Source organism: Bombina bombina, chromosome 7, assembly GCF_027579735.1.
Source record: "Bombina bombina isolate aBomBom1 chromosome 7, aBomBom1.pri, whole genome shotgun sequence".
NCBI classification, from domain to species: Eukaryota; Metazoa; Chordata; class Amphibia; order Anura; family Bombinatoridae; genus Bombina; species Bombina bombina.
In genome coordinates, this window is record NC_069505.1 from 270,229,150 (window position 1) to 270,254,659 (window position 25,510).

The 25,510-nt window shown below is 36.3% G+C and overlaps 1 protein-coding gene across 1 annotated transcript in view; it reads left to right on the forward strand.

The window, feature by feature from the left end:
* Window positions 1-25,510, forward strand: part of TKT (transketolase) — a 106,287-nt gene that overhangs the window by 16,510 nt on the left and 64,267 nt on the right. Inside the window, exons 2-5 of the mRNA XM_053720747.1 lie at window positions 7,493-7,610; window positions 10,402-10,515; window positions 12,554-12,651; window positions 20,972-21,163. Coding sequence (XP_053576722.1) covers window positions 7,493-7,610; window positions 10,402-10,515; window positions 12,554-12,651; window positions 20,972-21,163 — 522 coding nt within the window. The remainder of the gene's footprint in view (window positions 1-7,492; window positions 7,611-10,401; window positions 10,516-12,553; window positions 12,652-20,971; window positions 21,164-25,510) is intronic.

A 25,510-nucleotide genomic window follows, 5' to 3' on the forward strand; every position in this document is an offset into this window, starting at 1 on the left:
ACCAGCCGCTCCCTGAGCAGTTCCACACACATTTTTATAAGGAAGTGCCTAGCTGAATAATGAAGAAAGGTCTGTGTATGAAATCTGAGGTGATTATGTTGTAAGATACGTACAACAGCCTAACACCACTAGCCATGTTCCAGGCCGTCTCTATAATACTCAGTGCCAGAAACAGGATGCAGAAATAAATTGCTGAAATATTAATAGCCATTTTAAAGAGACAGAAACCCCCAAATTGTCTTTCATGATTTGGATAGAACATACAATTTTAAACAACTTTCCAGTTTACTTCTATTATCAAACTTGCGTCATTCTCTTGTTATCCTTTGCCGAAGGAGCTGCATTGCATTCTGGCAGTTAGCTGACAACATCTAGTTAGTCAATCACAAGAGACAAATGTGTGCAGGCACCAATTAGCAGCAGCTCCCACTAGTGTAGGATATGTGCATATTATTTTTCAACAAGGGATACCAAGAGAGCAAAGCACATTTAAAAATAGAAGTTAATTTAAAAGTGTCTTAAAATGACATGCTCTATCTAAATCATGCAAGTTTCATTTTGACTTTCCTATCCCTTAACATAAATTGATTAAACTAAGATTATCAGTGATATAAAATGTAATAATTTTCCCCTTATATGTTAATGCTCGACGGATAGCTACAGACAATGCACATTATTTAGTTTTCTAAAGCTGTTTATATTTAGATTAAAACTAAATGAATGAAAATTTTAATTACAATATCCCAGTTTTCATGATTCAGATGTAGTTTATTTTTTTCTCTTATCTTTTTGTTGAAAAACATACCTAGGTATGCTCGGGAGCAATGATGTTGTACTAGAAGCTAGCTGAACACATCTGGTGAACCAATGATATGATGCATATAGTTGCAGCCACCAATCATCCGCTAGCTCCCAGTAGTGCATTGCTACTTACTAGTTAACATAGGTATGCTTTTCAACAAAGGATACAAAATAAATGAGATAATAGAAGAAAATTAACCCCCCCCCCCAAATTGCATTTTCTATCTGAATCACAAAATATTTTCACATTACTATCCCTTTAAAGTGACATTAAACACTTTGAGATAGTAATATAAAATGATAAATTGTATGTAAAAAAAAAAAACCCAAAAAACTCCAAAATATACTTTCATTATTTTTGTCCCCATTTGCTGTAATTCGATTCTGAAATTGTGAGTTTTTCACTCCCTGTTAGAAATGGAAGTGCAGAACACTGTAATATTCCACACAGCCATTGGCTGCACACTCTAGTGACCTATTTGTAACTGTCCCTAATTGGCCACAGCAGAGAAGGTAACCTAAGTTACAACATGGCAGCTCCCATTGTTTTATAGACACTAAAACTTTACACTTATTTTGTCAATATTTATATATTTATAGAAAACTTTAAAAACTACATCTACTTGTTATTCTCAGACTAATGTTTTCTTTCAATGCATTATTCTATCTAGCATTTAATTGGTGCTTATTGTCCCTTTAAGGCTCATGGCTACCACACTATCCCTCACTGCTTGGTGTGTTTCCCCTTGATCATATAGTATGTGCTGAATAATCATTGTTTTCTCTAGTTTTCCATTCCTTGTGGGTAGCCAGGCTTATAAATAAAGTTATTTTATGTCACCTCCAAAACAACTCATTTAGCCTGAGTGTGCAGTTTTGGGATTAATTGCATAGCAGCCTGGAATTTGTGTAGCTTTTATTTTTGACATAAAGAAGTCTGATTAGCTCAAGTAGTTTTTTCTTTTTTAGGCAACCAAGATGAATTCTCAGATTTTTTCCCCCCACTCATTATGCAAAGTAACTTTCATTGCTGAGTGTTCTATCAATACATAAGGGTTGTTTTTTGTTATTTTTTTTGTATTAGAGAGAGAAAAATCTGCAATTTCAAGCCTAATACTTCAAAACTGTTTCCAAGACATAATTTCCCTCTGACATAAACTAAAATAGCTAACTCATTTAGGATGATGTCCCTGTTTGGATGAGACAAGAAATATTTCTTATTTTTGTGCAGATGTTTATTCTGCAGCTATATAAAGTGATGGTAAACGTTCCCCTTTCTATAAACAGATCCAGAATCTTTGTGATATTTTAGATGGAGTTTAATTTGATTGACACCCCCCTACTTGCGGCCGATTGGCCGCGAGTCTGCAGGGGGCGGCGTTGCACCAGCAGCTCTTGTGAGCTGCTGGTGCAATGCTGAATACGGAGAGCGTATTGCTCTCCGTATTCAGCAAGGTCTGGCGGACCAGGTCTGCCAGACTTTGATAAATAGAGGCCATAGTTTCCTTCTTTAATAAATCAATAATTTACAGGGACACTAAACTCAAAATTTTTCTTTTATGATTCAGGTAGAGAATACAATTTTAAACAACACTCCAATTTACGTCTATTTTTTTAATTTGCTTCATTCTTTTGATATCCTTTGTTGAAGAAATCGCAATGCAAATAAGTGAGCCAATCACACAAATGCATCTATGTGCAGCCACCAATCATCAGTTACTGAGCCTATCTAGATATTATTTTCAGCAAAGCATATCAAGAGAATTAAGCAAATTATATAATAGAAGTAAATTAGAAAATTGTTTAAACTTGTATGCTCTTTCTAAACCATGTCCCTTTAATAATCATCTGAATTTGTTTTATGATTGTAATTAAGTTTTTTTTTTTATACATTGAATTAAATATTAACCCAAAATAATATAAAAGTGTTAATTGGACGTCTCATAAATTGGTATTGTTAGTTGTAATCCGGCAATAAACTGATAAAAAGAGCTGCAGGAACAGCCTTTCAAATGGGCTGAGTGTCTCCCACTGTGAGGTTGATTTCTGTTGCTCTTTTATGTTTACATAGCTCTTATTTAGCCAATACTGCAGTATTGACATTTGCAGTATAGGTGATTTTGTGTTCTATTTCCACTGAATGCATTTAGATTTCTTATGTTCACTCATTCTATTTGCCCATGTTTATTTCTTTACATACTCACTATTTTAGGTTGTCTAAATCTTAAATTCAAGAGAAGGCATCCCAGATCCATGGATAAGTATGAGTGAGGTTTGAAGGATTGGAAATATTAAACAAGCATGTTGTATCCAGTGTGTAACTCTCCTTGACTAATCTTTAATCCCTATAACAACTTTAAATTTGTGTATGTTTTTAAAAATAAACTAACATTTGTTCAGTACTGTAAGCATGAATAATCATTTTTCAATAGGGTTTGTGTTGTAGAATGGTTTGATTTGTATCAAGTCTTAACACGCACGGGGAACCTTAATGCTCTGTTAATGCACAAGACAAATTCTAATTCCTAAAATACGGGTTTTTCAAGCACATTTCTCTCTTAAAGTCTATAGGATTTTTTCATAACATTTTTGAATGGATTATAATATGATCTTTATTTTATCAGCAGAGTTTGCATAAATATACGAGTAGTTGAATTTTTCCTATAAGCATGATATATTAAAAATAAATACATAAGTAATGCATGCCTTGATTTGCAAGTGTTAATAAAATGTATTACATTGGTTTCTGGTACATCTGATACAGATCTCAGTTTCACTTAAAGGGGCATAAAACTGCCATTTTTTTCTTTCACAATTCCGCTAAAACATACAGTTTTAAATACCTTTCCAATGTTCTTTGATTATCAAATTTGCTTCATTCTCTTGGTAGATCAGGATTTGCACAGATCAGTGTGTTGCAGTTTCACAAGGAGAAATCCATCTTGGAAAAGAGTGGCTGCCAGCTTCCCCCATTCATTATATCCCGAATGACCTGAATGCACATCCCTAGTATTTATTGTTGAACAAGCAGTAATGCATTACTGGGAGCTAGCTGAACACATCTTAAGAACCAATGACAAGAGGCATATATGTGCAGCCACCAAGCGTCAGCTATTTCTCAGTGGTGCACTGCTGCTCCTGGGCCTACCTAGGTATGCTTTTCAACAAAGGATATCAAGAGAAAAAAGGAAATTAGATAATAGAAGTAAATTGGAAAGCTGTTTAGAAGTGTTCGGAAGATACAATATCTGTGTCTCAAAATGTGTTTACATTTTGAGACACAGATATTGTATCTTCCGAACTGTGCATATGTATTATATAATAAAGCAAAGTATATACCTGGATTTTTCATGTACAACCACATCATTCTAAAGTCCTATGTTAAAGGGACATTAAACATCTCTTGCTTTTTAAAAAAAAAAAATATATGCTTGTTCCATGGTTCCTAGAGGAGCCAAAAAGCAAATTCTGTAACCTATACTTTCTTCAAAAAGTTAAAGAGAATGTGAGACTAGCACATTTTTTTACACAAACCCCCCTTTAAAAGAGTATTTTAGAATAACGTGGTATTAAATGAAAAGCACAGGTATATAAAATATTTTATTATTTAGGGTCGACAAATCTGTTTAAAATTTAGGAGCCAGTAAGAATATTTAGGAGCCAAACACACTTTTAGGAGCCAGACAGAGGTATTTGTATATAGATATATAGAGAATAACCAAAAAAGTTAGGAGCCAGGGGTAAAATTCTAGGAGCCAATAGCAATGGTTTGTCGAGGCCTGAAATTTTAAAATCTATATATTCAGTGTCTTGTAATCTCAAAATGTAACAAGCTGCATCTGTGTCTCAGAAGTTGAGTCCAAGGGGCATATTGTGTGAGCGCATGATACGATGTAGCTAATCATGTCCGCTGCACATCGATAAATGCAGACCTCATACGCCAGAACTGCTTGTGCAATACCGCCCCCTGCAGATTCACGGACAATCGGCAGGGGGTGTCAATCAACCCAATCGTATTTGATCGGGTTGATTTCTGTCCACCGCCTCAGAGCATGCAAACAAGTTATGGAGCTGCGGTCTTTAGACTGCTCCATTCGGAGCTTGATAATTCGGCCCCCAAATGTGTAATCAGATGATGTTTGTGCTGGAGAGAGTCTAGATTGTTTGGTTGATGCATTTATTTCCAAACTTCTTCATTCCTGAAACTCATTTATGATACTGGCAGAACTTTAGGGCCATAATAACGATTGACAAACTATAAAGGGACATGAACCCCATTTTTCCCTTTTATTTAGACAGAGCATACAATTGTAAACAACTTTCCAATTTACTTCTACTAACCAATTTGCTTTTTTCTTTTTTGGTATCCTTTGTTGAAGGAGCAGCAATGCACTACTAAGAGCTATCTGAACACATCTTCTGAGCCAATGACCAGAAGCAGATGTGTAGCCACCAATCAGCAGGTAGTGCATTGCAATTCCTAAGCCTACGTTAGTATGACTTTCAATAAGTGATACCAAGAGAACAAAACAAATTTGGTAATAGAATTAAATTGGAAATTTGTTTAAAGTTGTTTGCTCTATCTGAATTATGAAAGTTTAATTTTTACTTTACTGTCCCTTTAATACCCCTCCGGGACCTTTACTTTTTCTATTACAGTGAAAAAGTTACTGCACAAATCATCTTCAGACCCACTACAAATTTACAAAATCCTCTTCCTAAAATCCGAAAACGTTTTCACAAGAATATGTAGCAGCAGTTTCTGCTTTCTTGCTTCCTGTTCATCACTTTCCTCTAAAAGACAAACATTTGGGCAATTTCCTTGTGAAGTTTCTTATTACATGAGACAGATTGCCAGGGTTCCACAAAGCATAGTTTGAGGAACAATGAGATAAAGAATCTTGCGTCTCCAGTGTTGTCACAAGTCCATGGAAACCCACAAGACCTTATAGAAAAGGAGACTATATGAATGTAAACATATTTCAAGACCAATTAAGAGTCATTAGCTAACCTTAGTTCAAAATCTCATTCTCTAATTTATGACCCTAGCAAATATATACATAAAATTCTGTTCAGCAGGAGGCAGAAGCATAGCAGCTTCAGAGAAGACCATCTCCTGCTTGGAAACTACAATGCTTATAGCTCCTGTGCATAACTATGTGTTTAAAGGGACACTGAACCCAAATGTTTTCTTTCATGATTCAGATAGATCATGACATTTTAAGCAACTTTCTAATTTACTCCTATTATCAATTTTTCTTTGTTCTCTCGCTATCTTTATTTTAAAAACAGGAATGTAAATCTTAGCAGCCAGCCCATTTTAGGTTTAGCACCATGGATAGCACTTGCTTATTGGAGGCTTACATTTACCCACCAATAAGCAAGGATAACCCAGGTTCTCAACCAATTATGGGCCGGCTCCTATGCATCACATTCCTGCTTTTTAAATAAAGATAGCAGGAGAATGAAGAAAAATTGATAACAGGAGTAAATTAGAAAGCTACTTAAAATTGCATGCTCTATCTGAATCCTGAAAGAAAAAATTTGGGTTTAGTGTCCCTTTAATCCCTTTGTGAGGGTTAAACACATAGTAAAGTTGGATCATTAATGTAAAAATTACATGCTTTAATAAACAAGCGCATGTCATTTTGCATATGAATATCCATGTAAATTGTTTTTGTTTTAGATCAACACGGATTAACTGAGCTAATATGAGGAACTTTGTAGAACTTAACATTATGGGCAATGTGATCTAAAGCTCTCTGGGCTGGTGAGATTATTAAAGAATGCTGCCAGTCCTTCTATTTACCTGGCATAAAGATCTAATGCCACTTTTTACCCAGAAAACAGGGTGTCTCGCCAAGGGGCGTATACTGCATTTTCGTATGCAAAGTGCACAATAAAATTCATATATCAAACATCATACAAAATTAATAATTGAACCATTCACACAAAAATAAGCAGGGAAATTTGTTTTGTTAGGGTGAATCAAAAACGTAATGAAATTGTTCACCAAAAATCGTATTTTATCAAAAATTTTATATTTGTTTCCACACAGGAATTAATCATAATTTAAGTACACTGGATGCGCAAAAGTACAAAATACAAAGCGTAATTGTTATTATTTTGTAAAATGGGCGTTCCATGGGAGTATATGAAAGTGTCTCTTTAATACCAGTGTAATTCTGTAAAGATTTTCGAACTACAGATCTCAGTTGTTTCTCGCCAACTAAAATGTGTGCAGAATATTTATAACCCTAATAGAAAAACACGTGCATACGAAAATATAGGTGATTGTAAGATGCTATACGCAGAAAGCTGCATAAAGGGATTTATATTGGCTGCTCACTGCTAACTTTGCTCTATGGTTGAAGTGTCCCTTTCCAGCGAGCTCTATTACTTTCAATAGGAGACATCTCGCCACTCGCAGGAACTGCCCCATTTTTACGATAATTTCACTGGGGCAGCCCCTGCGAGGGTCAGTGTGAAATTTATAACTTTATATTATTAGGCTCTAAACCACTTTAAAATCGTTGCTCAGGATATACAAACATATGCATTGTTTCTTCTTATTGATGACTATGTATGCTTACTGGCCTTGATGGAGCGCAAAAGTGAATATGCCTACAACTAGCTTGTATAGTCGGAAATAGTATGTAGCTTGTAATATGTGATCGTGTTTTCCTTGTAGACATCCAACATCATGTTGCAGTTCAGCCGAGGTAATGTCAGTGCTGTTTTTCTATACCATGAAATATAAACCCCAGGATCCCAGAAACCCAAACAATGATCGTTTTGTGATGTCTAAGGTAAGATGCACAATAGGTGTGAACAATTTAGTAGTCTTTAGAATGCTATGCTAGACTTAGCTTGATCTTTGCATAGAATCTATCTAGTAACTATTTATTTAATACTTTGTGATATCATAATTCACTTGAGTGGTGATATAGGGGTAGATTTTCTAATGTCTGACCGACATGATACTCTATAGCGTATCATGTCCGACAGACATTGCTGAATGCCAACCACATACGCTGTCGGCATTTATCATTGCACAAGCAGTTCACCAGAACTGCTTGTGCAATGCCACCCCCTGCAGATTTGTGGCCAATCACCTGCTAGCAGGAATGTTAATCAGCCCGATCGTATAGGATCAGGTGGATTGAAAATCGCAGCCTCAGATGCAGCGGACAAGTTATGGAGCTGCGGTCTCCTGCTACTTGGAATAGTTAAAAACTTCCACAAGTCATATGATTCCTTCCCTCTCTCTGTATATACTAATCTCTGCCATGCTGTCTTCATTTCTGTTTTACCTATATACAGTGTGGTTATAAAGACTGTAGCTCTGCTCCAGCTGGAAGTTTTTTTTTTGTTTTGTTTTTTTTTTGACAGAGGCCGAAAGAAGATTGTGATCTCTCATTACATGGGGGTTAGACCCAAATTAAGTTTTGACCCTATACCTAGGAGAATAGGAAATGCATAGGAGTGTCCCTAGATTGTTTCCTATGTTTTTATGGAGTGTTGTGTACATGGGTGCATAAGCTTTTTGTCCATGGGTGGTAGGGTTTATTTTGTTTACCAGATCCATACCTCCCAATATTTGTGGCTGGGTATTAGGAACGCAGCAGGTTAAGGGGTCTGTCATCATTTTGTGGATGAGGCCTTGTTGGGAGGGGTGGGGCCATGCTTGGATAGTGGGTGGGTGTCAGTTAGTGGGCGTGTCTGAGTGGTCCATGGGTGTGGCTAAGGGAAAATTCTGCAAATATGGACATATGACTGTCTCAGAGTTCTAATAGGGACAGTTGGGAGGTATGCAGATCCCAGAACACAGAGGCACACGCTCTTCAGTAGCCTTATGGAGGAGTCAGTAGATAAAAATAGCGCCACTGTGTTTATATAGGTTATTTTTTTAGACTTTTGTTTTCTATGTAGCTTAAATGGATAGTCTAGTCAAAATTAAACTTGCATGATTCAGAAAAAGCATGCAATTTTAAGCAACTTTCTAATTTACTCCTATTAATTTTTCTTCGTTCTCTTGGTATCTTTATTTGAAAAGGCAAGAATGTAAGCTTAGGAGCTGGCCCATTTGTGGTTCAGCATCTGGGTAGCGATTGGTGGTTACATTTCCATTTGAACCCTGAGGCTAAATTGGATTTTGTTTTCTCTTCATGGGTAGGGTTTCAGATCTTTTTCTCTGTGGATGATCCCAGCTAATATCCAAACATAATACTATTTTTGAAGGTTGGGAGGTTCTGTTTATATGCCACTTGTCTTCACTGCACACTTGAACATTTTGCTTCAGTCACTCAGGGATGCCATTTTTTCACTCTGCCTCCCTGAACAGATTTGTTATGAACCAAGTCTCTGTAAGTTCCCTATCTTATTGATCTGCAATAGGTTTGAGTTTGGCTGCACAGACTGTGTTCACAATCAAACTTTATGACTCTAGATTTGGTTGACTGATAACAAATTTAGAAGAGTGTGTTTCTAATATTCAATAGAATAAACTTGAAATAATTTTGATTTTACTGTCTCTTAGCATCCTTCCAGGGGCACAACTACAGGGGTCTCAGAGTATTTCATTAAGAATTTGTCTACCTGATTCCTACTTGGTCCCTTGAAAAACAGGTCTAACAGTGTAAGGAAAGTGTTTTGCTTTGACTTTATAAATATGGTGGCAGGGTTTCCAAGATGGCTGCCACTGTGTTTGTTTTTGTACAGAAAATATGCCACCACATTGTCAAAGTGTATATCCTCTGGCGTGGACTAACCATGGTGAAAGGATGACACTCAGTCACACAGAAACAGCTGCTCTTGCACCTATGTTACTGCCAACTCAACTTCTGCTGATTGCAAACAGCTAGCAAGGGCACTGTAGAATTGTGAGGCATTTACCCAGTGAGGTTGATTTACACCCTTTCATTCTACTTTAAACATAGGGCTAGATTTATCAAGCCCCTACGGCAGCAAGTTCTCACAAGAACTTGCTCGCCGTGATTTATCAAGCAGCGGTCACCAGACTGCTGCTTCCCTATGCTCTTCGCCACCTCTAAGGTGGCGAAATTCAATCTCCTCGGTCGAGTCCGACCGAGGAGATTTACAGCTCCTGCCCGCGCGTGATTGGCTGTGCGCGGGCAGGCGGCGGGATTGCACGCAAGCGCAAAATTGCGCTCATGTGCAATGTTGATTACCTACGGGTAATTTCGCCCCGCCACAGGCGAGCTGAGGCATACAGGGGTGCGTATACGTGCCCCTGTACGCCTCAGCTATGATAAATCTAGCCCTTAGTATGAAATACAAATCAAATGCAAATTCTTAGAAACATACTATCCCTACAATGTTGTCATTTATTGGGTTTCACACAATCACAAGGTCTGTGAAATAATATTGGTATACTGACATCACCACCTGCATAAATTATGAGAGGCTAGTTTAGCAATAAAGTTGATAACATAATCTGTATTTTATTATATTAAAACCCCAACATAAACCATCATAATACCAGTGAACATTTTTGTTGATATTTTGTCTCTTAAGAAAAAAATGTTATGATGTCGTGGGAATGAAAAAAATCAACTACTTTTGTCTTTTTTTTTTCAGGGTCATGCAGCGCCCATTCTTTATGCTGCGTGGGCAGAGGCTGGTTTTCTGCAGGAGTCAGAACTACTAAACTTAAGAAAGATTGACTCAATTCTGGAGGGTCACCCTGTGCCAGTGAGTGATGTGCTTAACTAGACATATAAATTATATACTATGTGAATTAGGTTACATTTTATACTGTTTTCTGTTTTTGCTTCCTTAGTTTTCCTCGACAATGTATATCTTTTTCTTATAAAAGTGATTAAAGTGTGAACACAGGAACATGGTGGGCATATGCATCCACTAGGGGCACATTTCTGTGGTCAGATAGTGGGCATAGACAGCAAACAGGGCATTGTGCCCTCTGGTGATCACATGATCAGTGTGCAAATTACAATTTTATAGCCTTGGAATATGTTAAGAACAACAATCTTATTGATTCAGTTTAACACATATGATTTAAAATATATATTTGTAGGTTAAAATGTTTTTCGCGGAAAGTTTGAAATAATGTGGTTTAAAAGTGAGGATTAAAAAAATATGGAGTCATCTGTAGGGACGTCTCCCAAAATACATCTAAACCACTTAAAGGGACAGTGTACACAAATTTTCATATAGCTGCATGTAATAGACACTACTATAAAGTAGAATCTGCACAGATGCTGATCTAAAAATCCAGTATAATTTTTTTTTTTTAAACTTACTTAGAAGCTCCCAGTTTATCACTGTTAATTAAGTAGTCTGGGACACCCAGTGAAAGGGGCTGGGTAAACAAGAGCAGACACTTCCCCCCCCCCTTCTTCCCTGCATATGAAAAGACAGATAACACAAACAGGAGCCAACAGGAATCTGTAGACTTCAGTATACATCTGGCACTGTGGGGCTTGGTTAGGAGTCTGAAAATCAGCATAATGTTCTTAAAAAAAAAAAAAAAAGCAAAACTATACGTTGTTACAAAAACACTCCCAGATGGGCTATATAAATGGATCATCTACAAAACATTTATGCAAAGAAAAATCTAGAGTACAATGCCCCTTTAAAAACAAGCAAGGTACCTTACTATTGATGATTAGGTAGCAGTGTGTCCCAACGTTACTACCTGGAGTTTCACCAGCAAGGATATCAAATTGATACTTTTATTATCGGAGCTCTGTTGTTTCCAGTGTCCGGTTTCTCCGTTCGGTTAGTGGCTCTGTTTTTCTATTATTCCTGCCGCAGGATTGGTCAGTGGACCCATAGTTTTATATAATGTGGCAAAACCCTGCTGTCATAGAGTACTGAAGACACGTGCACACTCCTGAGCTCTCATGAGTCTACCTAGTTTTACTTTTTAATAAAAGATGCGATGAGAATGAAGCAAATTTAATAACAGAAGTAAATTAGAAAGTTGACTTTACTGTCCCTTTAAGATTCTGCTCTTTAGACTTAATTTTGAAGCATATTGTTGTAAGGAAAGATGAGCACAGCAATAGAGATACTGTAGACCTGAGTATTACACACAGTAGAGGAGGGCGACGTGTAATCCTTCAAGAGTGTACAAGGGAAAGGTGTGTATCGAAGGGATATGAAACAGTGTTGCTTTAGTAAAAACAAAATCAAAGTTAACATAAAAAGAAACTGTGTGTAAAAAATACTAAGCAGCTTACTTGTTTGTTTTTTTTTGCAAAAAGAGCACTGCCCTCAGGGAGATGAGACATCTTTTAAACTTAAGTTGCATTCTGCCTCTTTTGAGCATGGGCAAAACAGACTTTACTGTCTCTCTAGCATTATCGGAATAGTAAATCAGCTCAAGCTACTCTAGAAGATTTAGGACTTCGAGCTAGATCAGGATTCCTGTCACAGGAAGTAATGGACCCTGCAAAAATGAAGGTAAATAAAAGTTTTCAGTATGCAGGGATATTACAAACTGCACAAAAGAACACAAAGCAGAGTCCAAAAATGCTGGGGTACGGAGACGAGGGGAATGTGCCAGTTTGATTTATTAGGGAAGAGTGAGGAAAAGGGTAGTAGGACAAGCAAAATATATTGCAATATTTTTTTATTTTTTGTATGTGAATATAAATGTACAGGAAAGTAATTTATTCACAGTTAAAAAAAAAAATTAAAATGTCCTTGGTTCATCATCTCTACAAACAGATCATGTGTTAATGATAAATTATGTTTTCTCTTTCAGAAACAAGCATTTGTTGATGTGGCCACTGGATCATTAGGACAAGGGCTTGGTGCAGCATGTGGCATGGCTTACACAGGCAAATTCTTTGACAAAGCAAGGTAACTAAGAAATAATTTAAAATTTCTTACATGTAATTATTTAAAGGGACCATAGATGTGCAAAAAGAAAATGCTGTAATTTGTTATAACATTTTAACCCCTTAAGGACAGAGATTTTTTCACAGTTCCCATTCTTAAAGGACACAGGCTAATTTGGCATTTTTGCTCTCTATTGGTTTCACCTTAGGTATTCGCTCTCTTGTTAAAGGGACACTGAACCCACATTTTTTCTTCATTATTCAGATAGAGCATGCAATTTTAAGCAACTTTCTAATTTACTCCTATTATCAATTTTTCTTCGTTCTCTTGCTATCTTTATTTGAAAAAGAAGGCATTTAAGCGAAGGAGCCAGACAATTTTTGGTTCAGAACGCTGGACAGCACTTGTTTAATGGTGCTGTCCAATCAGCAAGGACAACCCAGGTTGTTCACCAAAAATGGGCCGGCATCTAAACTTATATTCTTGCTTTTCAAATAAATATACCAAGAGAATAAAGAAAATTTGATAATAGGAGTAAATTAGAAAGTTACTTAAAATTGCCTGCTCTATCTGAATCACGAAATAAAAAATTTGGGTTCAGTGTCCCTTTAAGTACACCCATACATATTCTACACTGTTTTTAACAGACAAACAGGCCTTTCTTGTGATACCCTATATGGTAATTAATACCAATAAACGGGAATTTAATACTGAAAAATTTGTCGAATATCAAAAAAAATTTTTTTTGCAGTTTTCTCTATAGCCATTTCTACATAACTAGTGTAGCTAAAGAAAGAATAAAATAAAAAAAATAATAATTATGTTTTCCTGATTTTAGGAATACCTCACATATCCATGTTTCCAAGAAATGTATAACAAATATAGGCCAAACTACAAAGGTAGATTTACTGGTTTAATGCTAAAATGTGCTATGCTTGGACTGTAAGCGGCCACAGAATTCAAAACTGCTACACAAAAGTATATATTTGTAAAATTTAGTCATCCCAGGGTATTTACCTAGAGCTATTTTGAACTTTATATTTAACCCCATTATTGCCAAGGATAGAAAATAATGTTAAGGGGTAATAATAAAAATCGCCAAAAAAAATAATAATCACTTTATTAAATAAAATGATAAAAAAATAATACATTTTATGCACCTGGGCTGCATTTAAAGTATACAGTCACTGTGACTGGTTGTCACAGTGGTTGTATACAATATAACAGTCAAATTTGAATGTTACTGGATTGTTGCTGGATAGCCTCACATGCAGGTATCTAGCAACAGCATGAAAGACACACTGATCTCAGCGTGTCTTTCATGTTATGGAGGCACCCCACTGGCAGGTTTGGGATCACAGGGACACCTTGTCCCTGCGATTGCTAGCCTGGGGTCGCCTCCATACTGCTATTTCTGCACCGCTACACTCGCCAGACAGCCGCTGACAGAGCACAGAATGCTTAAATAAAGGGTTAATATTACAGTATTGCTTGTATATGTATATAACTGTGTTTAACACCTGCAAGCCCTACAGATCTGACATTGTCATTTGTATGTATTTTTGTACAGTTAATCTTATATACTTATATTAATAGACCTCAAATTCCTAAATAAAGTTATTTCAATTATGAAGAAAATGTTTTGAAAACGTATTACAAATTTTTTATAGAAATCCAAGTTGCACCAACCTGATTACCACAGGTTTAGCTGACCTCACTGTCAGGTTAGTCTAAAATGGCAAATGCTGTATCCTGGTTCTTTACTGGAACAAAAAACTCATAATGTAATTCCCTATAATTGTGTAACTACCTGCTTTTTGGCATTTTTTTTTCTACTGTCCCTGAAGAAGAGGAAATGATCCTGCAACATTCTTCACAGTGATTTGGGTGCATCTAAAGTGATCATTTTAAACGTTAAACATACAGGCTTATACTTATACATTCATTTTGTACATCTTTGCATTGTACTGTTTAATCTATCTGTCTATCTTGCTGTCTGTCTTGCTATCTATCTGTCTGCCTGTCTGTATCTGTCTGTATGTTTGTCTGTCTGTATCTGTCTGTATGTTTGTCTGTATCTGTCTGTTTCTCTGTATCTGTCTGTCTGTCTGTTTCTCTGTATCTGTCTGTCTATCATCTATATCTTTAAAATGACTGAGTGTAAAAATAAAACGCTCTTTTTAGTTAGAACATTTTATTTTTTTAAACAAATTCATTTCTTTTACTATTTGATATCTGTTTCTATTAAGTCCTTACTAACAGGTAGAACTGCCATTATTTGTGTGTGTTGGGGGGGGGGGGGGAGAGTTTAGGTCGATTAGAAGAATTTATTCTTGTCTGTAACTCTGAGGTTAATATTAACCAAGATCTATTCGGTTGAACATTGTACTTATACTTGTGAAAGGGCAACATTTACCCATGTTGAAAATATATTTTTAGTAAACTGATTTTATTACTACATCATTAGTTATGTACTTCCTACTAATAGCCATTGGCTGATTTGGACAATACCCGCAGTGCTGTTGGTAGAGAAGGACACACCCTTCAAGCCTGACAATAAAGCATTGCTTTATTCAGGCGAGGAATCGCCATTTTTCAATTAACTTTAATATATTTTGAAACACCCTCTATTAGATGAAAGAAATAAAAATGGACTATAATTGCTGCTTATTCCCTTAGAGCAGGCCATTACCCCCTTGGTTCCATAAACTCACCATCATCGCCCCCAAGAGCTTTAGAAAAACATATAACTTCACTGTTCAAAAACTGTTAATCTGATGGATAGTCTTGTTGAAGTGATACCAGTTTCCCAATATCTTGGGGTTAAGTCACATAGCTGGAGTCTTTAATCTCTATAGTCGGGGATCTGGAGTTGATTTCTATACTTGGAGCATAGTTGTACTACTGCACCAATAAATAAGCTTTATAGAAAGTGTATTCTACTTATGTGTTATGTAGTATACCGCCAGATTATTTTAGATGGCATAAAAACCTTAAATGGTTGACTGTGTTCAAAGATAATCAGACAAGCACAACAAGCCTTTGCTGTGTTTCCTGCTACTACACAACTGTGCAGTTAATCTTAATAATATATACTATTTTACAGCACTGGCAAAGCAAAGAATGCAATGCAAGCCTACAGTACAACTGGCTGCAATATATTAGTGCGAAAAAGTGCAAGTTGCTGATAAACCTGAACTATCATAGAAGAAAAAGCCTTGAAAGTAAAGAGCAGTAAAACTTCAAATACAAAGCCAGAAAGTTGTTTTGTTTTGCGCCTCTAGGATAAAGCACAACAAATTACGATAATTAGCCTTAGAGGAGCCCACTGGCATCTTTTTCTACCCCTTTCCGTCTAGCTCCCCCTATGGTAATTCAAGTGCCCCCCTTCCACCTCTTATGCCTATTTGTCCCCCCCACAGTAATCCCACCGACCCCAGGGGGCAGTATTGCCCACTTTGGGAACCACTGCCTTAGAGCATGGGATTCTCAGTAATATGCAGCATGATTTTAATTGTAGATATGTTTTTATACTTTATAAGAATTCTAGGATAAAGCAAGTTTCAACACATCTAGAAATTCATTATATTATTATGCTAAATGAGTCATGAAGACTACAATAAGGGTGTGAGTTGGGAAAAAAGGTAGATTTTAGTACCTACAGTTCATATAGGGACATTAAACACTTTGAGATGGTAATATAAAATAACTCAAATATAGTATAAAAATCTGCAGTATAATTTCATTATTTATTTTGTCCTCTTTTCCTGTAATTCCATTCTAAAATTATGAGCATTTTAGATCCTGTTAGAAATAGCACTGTTGTATTCCACACAGCCATTGGCTGCACACTCTAGTGACCGATTTATAACTGTCCCTAATTGGTCACAGCAGAAAAGGTAACCTAAGTTACAACATGGCAGCTTCCATTGCTTTATAGACACTAAAACTTTACACTTATTTTGTCAATATTTAAACAACTAATGAAACTGTAAAAATTACATCTACATGTTATGCTCAGACTAATCTTTTCTTTAAATGCATCATTCTATCTGGCATTTATTTAGTGTTTAATGTCCTTTTAAGTATTGTTATAGGAAAGGAAAACACTAAAAATATGTGTAACAGATCGGTATAGTTACCTTCTTCGCTTCAGGCACAAGGAACTCATTGTCTAGCGCCTCTAGCTGTGAGCTATAAAGTCTTTGGTTCCTGTCTCTCTAGCAATGTAGTTTATGTAAAACATATAAACAATAATAATAGATCTGCCTTTGGATTAAATGAACATTGTAGTGCTGTAATTCATTAGAGTATGTAGTTTTTGCACTGCTTACAGTGGACTTCTACATATTTAAAGGGACAGTTCACCCAAAAAATTTCTCCCCTTTAAATTGTTCCCAATGATTCATTGTACCTGCTGAAGTCTTTTAAATTGTTTACAAGTAGCTCCTTTACCCCTATTTTGGCATTTTAAATAGCTGATTTAGCCTGTGGTATCCCAACCTATACTGAAAGTTTCTATACTGGAGTATATTCTTTTGACATAGATAAACTCCCACTCTGGGGGCAGGTTGTGTGACAGCTAGTGACAATTTACCACAAAGTGTTTCCTATTTGAGGCACTGCTACTGCTATTGTGCTGCATTGTGCCTTTGAAGGTACAAGACACATTTCTCACATTTACTCTATAATTCATTCCTAAATTGTTAAACTAATTGTCTGCCAGGTGTCCCACAATGCTTTTCTGTGCAATGCTGTTTAGCTTGCAAGTACGGACCTCGTATCTATTTATTATCGATTATGTGTAAAGTTGTGCCAAATTCTGTAGCTTTTGAACATTGTTTGTTTATACTTTGATTGCTGATATAAATGTTATCTCTAAGTTATAAAATAAATTTACTTGGTGTATTTTCTTTTAAATTATGTATGCGCCATAAATAAAGAAACCTACGCTACTGTTTGTTCAGCCTGAGGCGTATTTGGTTATTCTATTAATTTCCATGCTATGACTTGCGAAATTAAGATATCATTTTCCCGCCTTTTTATTTGCTTGTTTGAACTTTGTTCCTGGCCCGTTCGTGACAGAACTTGATAATGTGACTGAGGAAAAGTCATTCAGTATTTAATATGGTAGACGTCTTTGTTGAACAAAATACTTGTAAAAGTTACTAACATAATTATTTATTTACTTGTGTTTAACACAGATTTTCTTTGTTGTATTAAAAACATATATTTTGAAATGGTTTACAGATTTATACTCTTTTAAAATGGATGCCCCTAACTACCAATAGAGGTGTTGCAGTTGTGCTTATCAGCCATTAAAGGGACACTGAACTCAAATTTTTTCTTTCGTGATTCAGATAGAGCATGACATTTTAAGCAACTTTCTAATTTACTTCTATTATTACATTTTCTTCATTCTCTTGGTATCTTTATTTGAAATGCAAGAATGTAAGTTTAGATGCCTGCCCATTTTTGGTGGGTTGTTCTTGCTGATTGGTGGATAAATTCATCCACCAATAAAAAAAAGTGCAGTCCAGAGTTCTGAACCAAAAAAAAAAAGCTTAGATGCCTTCTCTTTCAAAAAAGATAGCAAGAGAACGAAGAAAATTTCATAATAGGAGTAAATTAGAAAGTTGTTTAAAATTGCATGCTCTATCTAAATTAAGAAAGAAAAAAATTGGGTTCAGTGTCCTTTTAAGCAAATGATCATTACAGAAAAGTTGTGCACAAACAGGCTCAAATGTCCTTTTTTATTTCAATTTTATAGGGACAGTCTAGTCAAAATTAAACTGTCATGATTCATATAGGGCATGCAATTTTAAAAAAACTGCCTAATTTACTTTTATCATCAAATTTGCTTTGTTGAAAGCTAAACCTAGGTAGACTAAAATGCTAATTGTTAAGACGTTGAAGGCCTCCTCTTATCTCAGTGCATTTTGACAGTTTTTACAGTTACAATGCTAGTTCATGTGTGCCAAATAGATAACATTGTACTCACTCCCTTGGAGTCAGCAATGTTTGGCTAAAATGCAAGTGTGTCAAAAGACCTGAGATAAGGGGGCAGTCTGCAGAAGCTTAGATACAAGGTAATCACAGAGGTAAAAAGTATATTTATATAACCGTGTTAGTTATGCAAAACTTGGGAATGGGTAATCAAGGGATTATCTATCTGTCCCTTTAATTTAAACAAATGTAACAAACTTTTGTTATGCAAAAAATACCACTTAATTTATGCTTAGCTGTGTATAATATAATTTATTGGCGTTTAATGTCACATTTAATTTTAGATGGAAAAAAATAAAATAAAGAAACGTAAAACTATAATCAGTTGTCTAGTTGCCATCGTTACCATGACAAGGCACTGAAAACATTTTCAGAACTAAAATGCTATGAATTGCTTTTCTTATTTAAAGAGGCAGTAAACAGCATCATATGAATATAAAATGTTTCATTAAAGGGATTGGAAAGTAAAAATGTAACTTGCAAGACACGTTTCCCTTCTATGATCAAATTTACGGTGTTCTCTTGCTATATATCCTCAGCAACAGCAATGCTTTACTGGAACTAGCTGGTGATTGGTGGCTACACTCATTTGTCTATTGTCATTTGCTCACCAGATGTGCTCATTCAGCTAGCTCCCAGTAGTGCATTGCTCTTCTGGAGCTGACTTTAACTATGTGTTTATTTCCTTTGCAGGGGTTAAACATATAGTTATATGCACACATTAGTACAGTAATAACTTTCTCTAACTCACTACAGTATTTTCTTTCTGTACTTTTTATATCCCTTTAAGAATAATAAACAACTTGGAAATATGATATTATTATCTATTTTACCCTAAGATAAAGTCCCTATAGCAAGAGAATTTCCTTAGTAGTGAAAATAACCTGTATATAAACAAGTTGTCCAATTGAATATTATATAAATAAATAATATAACTACAGATAAAACAATTTAATAGAATTAATAGAAGGATGCTCATACAGCTACTTAATAAAGGTCAGACAAAACTACTTATCGCAGACAGCCCCTTTATCTCAGTTTTTGACAGACTTGCATTTTAGCCAATCAGTACTGACTCATAAATAACTCCACAGGAGTGAGCACAATATTATCTATATGACACACATGAACTAGTGTCTAGCTTTGAAAACTATCAAAATGTACTGAGACATTCAAGGGCTTACATATTAGCATATGATCCTACCTAGGTTTAACTTTCAACAAAAAATAAAAAGAACAAAGCAAATTTGATGATAAAAGTAAATTGGAAAGTTGTTTAAATTGACATGCCCTATTTGAATCATGGAGTCTGCACTTCGACTTTTAACAGATATTGGAAAGTTCACAATTTTCCTAATTAAATGATATTACAGGAAAAGGGACCAAAAGAAATAATGAAAGTATAGTGCAAAGTTGTTATACTACCGAACTCTTATCATCTCTTATTACAATATCAAATTGTTTTATGTCCCTTTTAATATTTAAAATATGACTGATGCATTGGACTTAAAAAGAGTAAAATGAGGAAGAACAGTTTTTAACTAAACTAAATAAATAAGACTTGCAATACTGCAACACCACAATTACCTGTGTTCTCAACCACTCAATTGTTTCTATTTGTTTGCTTTAAAGTAATATCCTGAGTATGTATTTTCCAATCTATTCAAGTTATAATATATTTGTTACCATAATTGTAAGTTGTCCCTTAAAATTGTAAAAGTGATTTTAAAGTTACAGCATTTTTTTTTTCAATAAATGCATTTAGAGTTCAGTATAGCAAAATTTGAAATGCATAATAAAAATGAAAAGCAATAACACTTTTATATTCAGCTAAGTAGTGGATTTATTTCAAAATTTTCTTCAATTCCTCTGCCCCCTGTATCACGTGACAGGCATCAGCCAATAACAGACATATATGTATATACTGTGAACTCTTGCACATGCTCAGTAGCAGCTGATGCCCCAGAGTGTATGCACGAAAACAGAAATATACAGTATTTTTATTTTTAAATTGTATGTTCTATTTGAATAATTACAATTTAATTTTGAATTTAATATCCCCAGAAAGAAATAAGAGAAAGTGGAAGTTGAAACTGCAGCATGAGATAAGTGCTTTGTTTCTAGGTCACTTGGTAATGGTAATTTCATTGGAATTTAAGCATAAAAATAGATGATAAATCAGTTTTTTTCACAACATTATGAACAATGTAATTGTGATTATTACAATTATACAGGTAACCCTCTCACTCATTGGCTATTTCAGATGTCTGTCACATAACTTTATTGTTCACATACCAATGTTAGATTTTATCCTTATCTTTTATGTGTGTTTTAGTTATCGCGTGTTCTGTCTGCTCGGTGATGGAGAATCTTCAGAAGGTTCCGTCTGGGAAGCTATGGCTTTTGCTGGATTCTACAAGTTGGACAACCTTGTTGCAATCTTTGACGTTAATCGCCTTGGTCAAAGTGATCCAACTCCACTCGAGCACAAAGTAGAAATCTACCAGAAGCGTTGTGAGGCCTTTGGGTACGTGGTTAAATGTGTTAAAATAATGTAAACTTACTTGGTGTATGAGAATGTCACTTATTTAAAGGAATATGAAACAGTGCTCCTTTGGTAGATTATATTAAAAATCAGAAAATCAATTACTTGTTTTGTTGCTAAATGAGCACATAGAAATTCTCAGTGTAGCCACTGCCCACAGCTAGATGAGAGAGTAGACATTGCAGAACTTAGGTTACATTATCACATGATTTTTCAGCAAAGACCTCTACTGAACATGGGTAATAAACTAATTGCAGCTAGCAGATAGGTGTCTTCTAGCAACACTTTAAAAGAAAAACGGATTATTTTCTTTCCTGTAGAGACCACTGCCGGCTGTATCAGGAAGTAATGGACACTGCACAAATGGAGTTAAACATACAAATAAATAAAAGCTAAAATCCTTTTAAAATGACTAATAATACATATTGCAATGATTTATATTAAGTACAACTTACTGCTTAGTGTTTTTTTATTACATATTCCTAATATCTGTGGCCCCCATTCTAAACCATTAGCATATGATATCCAAAAACTTTGGCTTTGATTTAGGTCTGTCTTCTGTGCCATTCCAATCTGTTAGAAGTGCTGTCTCCAGGGGTGGACTGACAAGTCGGGCAATTTGGCCCTTGTCTGAGGGCCCTGCATCTTAGAGGGCCCGCCACCACTGCAGGCAGTTGCATCATGCAGCACTAAGATTTTTTTTTATTATTGTTTTACATAAATTTTGGCTGTAACTTTTTTTTAAGGGGGGGTGCGCGTTCAAGTGTGCTGTGGAGGGCTGGGGGTATGAGCGCTCTGTCGGTGCATGCAGAGTGGAAGGCAGGAGGTAAGTCCTGGCCACCAATAAGCTAGAGCTGTGCTGTGGCATACTGGGTAATCATATAGGGACAGGAAACATGCACTAATGCACCATTGTTTGTGCCCCTGGAACAATGCTTTAAAGTAGCTGCTACACAATAACAGCGTGCCACTGTGCGGCGCCCCCTTACTTGTTCTAAGTCTGTCTCCTACCTCACGGATAAGCTGAGCCTGTCAGGGATAGTGTTGTGATGTTAAACCCGGTAAACACTTCACCCTTGACCCTTGAATTACCTAAAAGAAAAAAAGAGCATGTAACATGCTGAACATAATTTAATTCCCTGACTCACAGAAAGGACTGCAGTTTATTCCTAAACAGTGTATTGCAGCCTTTTTTGGTAGCTATGGGGTTAAATTGTGAATCAGTGTTGTCCTATGCATGCTGCATCATGAGGGAGAGGACCATCTCCAGTTTAAATTTACAACTCTACTACAGCAACTATGTGATAGAGGTCAGTCTGACTGTGAATTAGTTGCAAGAAGTTCTTATACTCTAACAAAATACTAAATATACAGTATGTACTGTGGCACAAATAAGGTTTAACTCAGATTATTAATACACTTCCACTGTTATGGACATTTAAATAAGCTGGACTGGACCTCAAGTTTAGAATAAGAAAAAGTCCCAAGAGTATTTAAAAATATATATATTACCATGCATGTCCCTGCATATATATATGTGTATGTCTGCCTATATCTGTGTGTGCCTGTGTGCATGTGTTGGTGCCTATCTGTGTGTTTGTATCTCTGTGCATCTATGTATGTGTGTGTCTCCATGTATGTGTGTGTGTGCGTAGCTCAGTGCATGAATGTATGTGTGTGTGTGCGTATCTCTGTGCATGTATGTGTGTGTGTGCGTATCTCTGTGCATGTATGTATGTGTGTGTGCGTAGCTCAGTGCATGAATGTATGTGTGTGTGTGCGTAGCTCTGTGTATGTGTGTGTGCGTAGCTCTGTGTATGTGTGTGTGCGTAGCTCTATGTATGTGTGTGTGTGCGTAGCTCTGTGTGTGTGTGTGTGTGTGTGTGCGTAGCTCTGTGTATGTATGTGTGTGTGTGTGCGTAGCTCTGTGTATGTGTGTGTGTGTGCATAGCTCTGTGTATGTGTGTGTGTGCGTAGCTCTGTGTATGTGTGTGTGTGTGTGTGTGTGTGCGTAGCTCTGTGTATGTGTGTGCGTAGCTCTGTGTATGTGTGTGTGTGCGTAGCTGTGTGTGTGTGCGTAGCTCTGTGTATGTGTGTGTGTATGTATGTGTGTGTGTGCGTAGCTCTGTGTATGTGTGTGTGTGTGCGTAGCTCTGTGTGTGTGTGTGTGTGTGCGTAGCTCTGTGTGTGTGTATGTGCGTAGCTCTGTGTGTGTGTAGCTCTGTGTGTGTGTGTGCGTAGCTCTGTGTGTGTGTGTGCGTAGCTCTGTGTGTGTGTGTGTGCGTAGCTCTGTGTATGTGTGTGTGTGCGTAGCTCTGTGTATGTATGTGTGTGTGGGCGTAGCTCTGTGTATGTATGTGTGTGTGTGCGTAGCTCTGTGTATGTGTGTGTGTGCGTAGCTCTGTGTATGTGTGTGTGTGTGCGTAGCTCTGTGTATGTGTGTGTGTGTGTGCGTAGCTCTGTGTATGTGTGTGTGTGTGCGTAGCTCTGTGTATGTGTGTGTGCGTAGCTTTGTGCATGTGTGTGTGTGTGTGTGTGCGTAGCTTTGTGCATGTATGTGTGTGTGTGTGTGTGTGCGTAGCTTTGTGCATGTATGTGTGTGTGTGTGTGTGCGTAGCTTTGTGCATGTATGTATGTGTGTGTGTGTGCGTAGCTTTGTGCATGTATGTGTGTGTGTGTGCGTAGCTTTGTGCATGTATGTGTGTGTGTGTGTTATCTCTGTGCATCTGTGTGTGTGTGTTATCTCTGTGCATGTATCTGTGTGTGTATCTCTGTGAATGTATGTGTGTGTGCATATTTCTGTGTGTGTATATGCATATTTCTGTGTGTGTATATATGTATAGTTTATTCTGTCTATGGTCTATATTCACTTATAGTATATTCACTTCACTTTATTCTGACATGATTTTTTTCCATTGTACAGTGTAAATTATACAGTGTTCATTTATTATTCACTATTTTATCTGCTAATACTTACGTGTGTTACTAGGTACACTCATTTTTCTCTTTTTTTGCACAATGCAATATATATATATATACATACATACATACATACATACATACATACATACATACATACATATTCTTATGGTATGGAAATCATTTTTGTATTTTATATACTTTTTTAGCATGGAAATAATTTTCCTTCGCATGTTGCACTCTACATACTTTTGTGGTATGGAAACTTTTTGCACAAGTCGCTTGATTTTTATTGTCCTTTGCCAGATCTACCATTATAGTACTACCTTGTGTTATGGATAGGTTAGATATTCAATTACAATTTCATTGTCTCTGTTTTTTACTCTGTACAATGACAATAAAATGAATCGTATGTATGTATGTTTGTATATTTCTATGTATGTATGTATGTATGTGTGTATATCTTTGTGTATGTGTGTGTGTATATCTCTAAGTGTGAAATAAATGTGATAACAAAAATCATAAAAGGAAAACCAAATAAAGTTCTGAATAAAGGATATGTCTGTGTCCTCTGGATGAGTTTTTCAGCTTGTTAGCATTCCTCAGTGAGATCCCATAAAAAAGGAAACAGAAAATTGCAACATAGTGTGAATCTGTAATGGCACTTTGAGGAAGTAGTTGTTTTGTAACAAATGACTACTCACATTTGTTGGAGCTTTCCACTAAGCTCAAGGATATGCGCACTCCCACTTTATACTGATGGGAAAACAGTACACTAGGCAAAACTTGGATACAAATTTATTTTAAAATATATAAAAGCGTCACATAAGCCTTGATAACACCACAATGTAAGGGTACAAAAGCAGATATGCTGTAATAAATGCTTCAAATCGCCAAACTTGCAAAGAGGTAAATGGATCAGCAGGAGTGTGACCGCCGAAACCAAAACCTCTTTAGTAGCAAGACAGTAGCGCTAAGCCCCCAGGTGTCCTGGCTAGTGTAGAGACGTGATAAAACTCAATATAGAACAGTTCAGTTCCGACGTATGTTTCGCAGGTATGCTTTGTCAAGGAATCTAAGTGTGTTTGTGTATCTGTGTATGTGTCCTTTTCATCTGCTGTCTTGTGTACTAACCTTACACAGTCATGCCAGTACATCCCCTAACATCAAAGGTCCTCACAGCACCCAAGGACCCACAAACCTTAGAAATACAGCTTCTGTCCTCAAGACCTACCCTTAAAAACACCCACCCAAATAAAAATATAGATGAGATGAATTGTGGGGGGCTGGAAATGTTAGGGATAGTGTGGCAGTGGTGGGTCCTAGGAGATCAGTGGATCCCCTTATAGTAGGTATAACAATGATACCTATATAAATTATATACCAGCACTTCTTACAAGCAAAACTTGT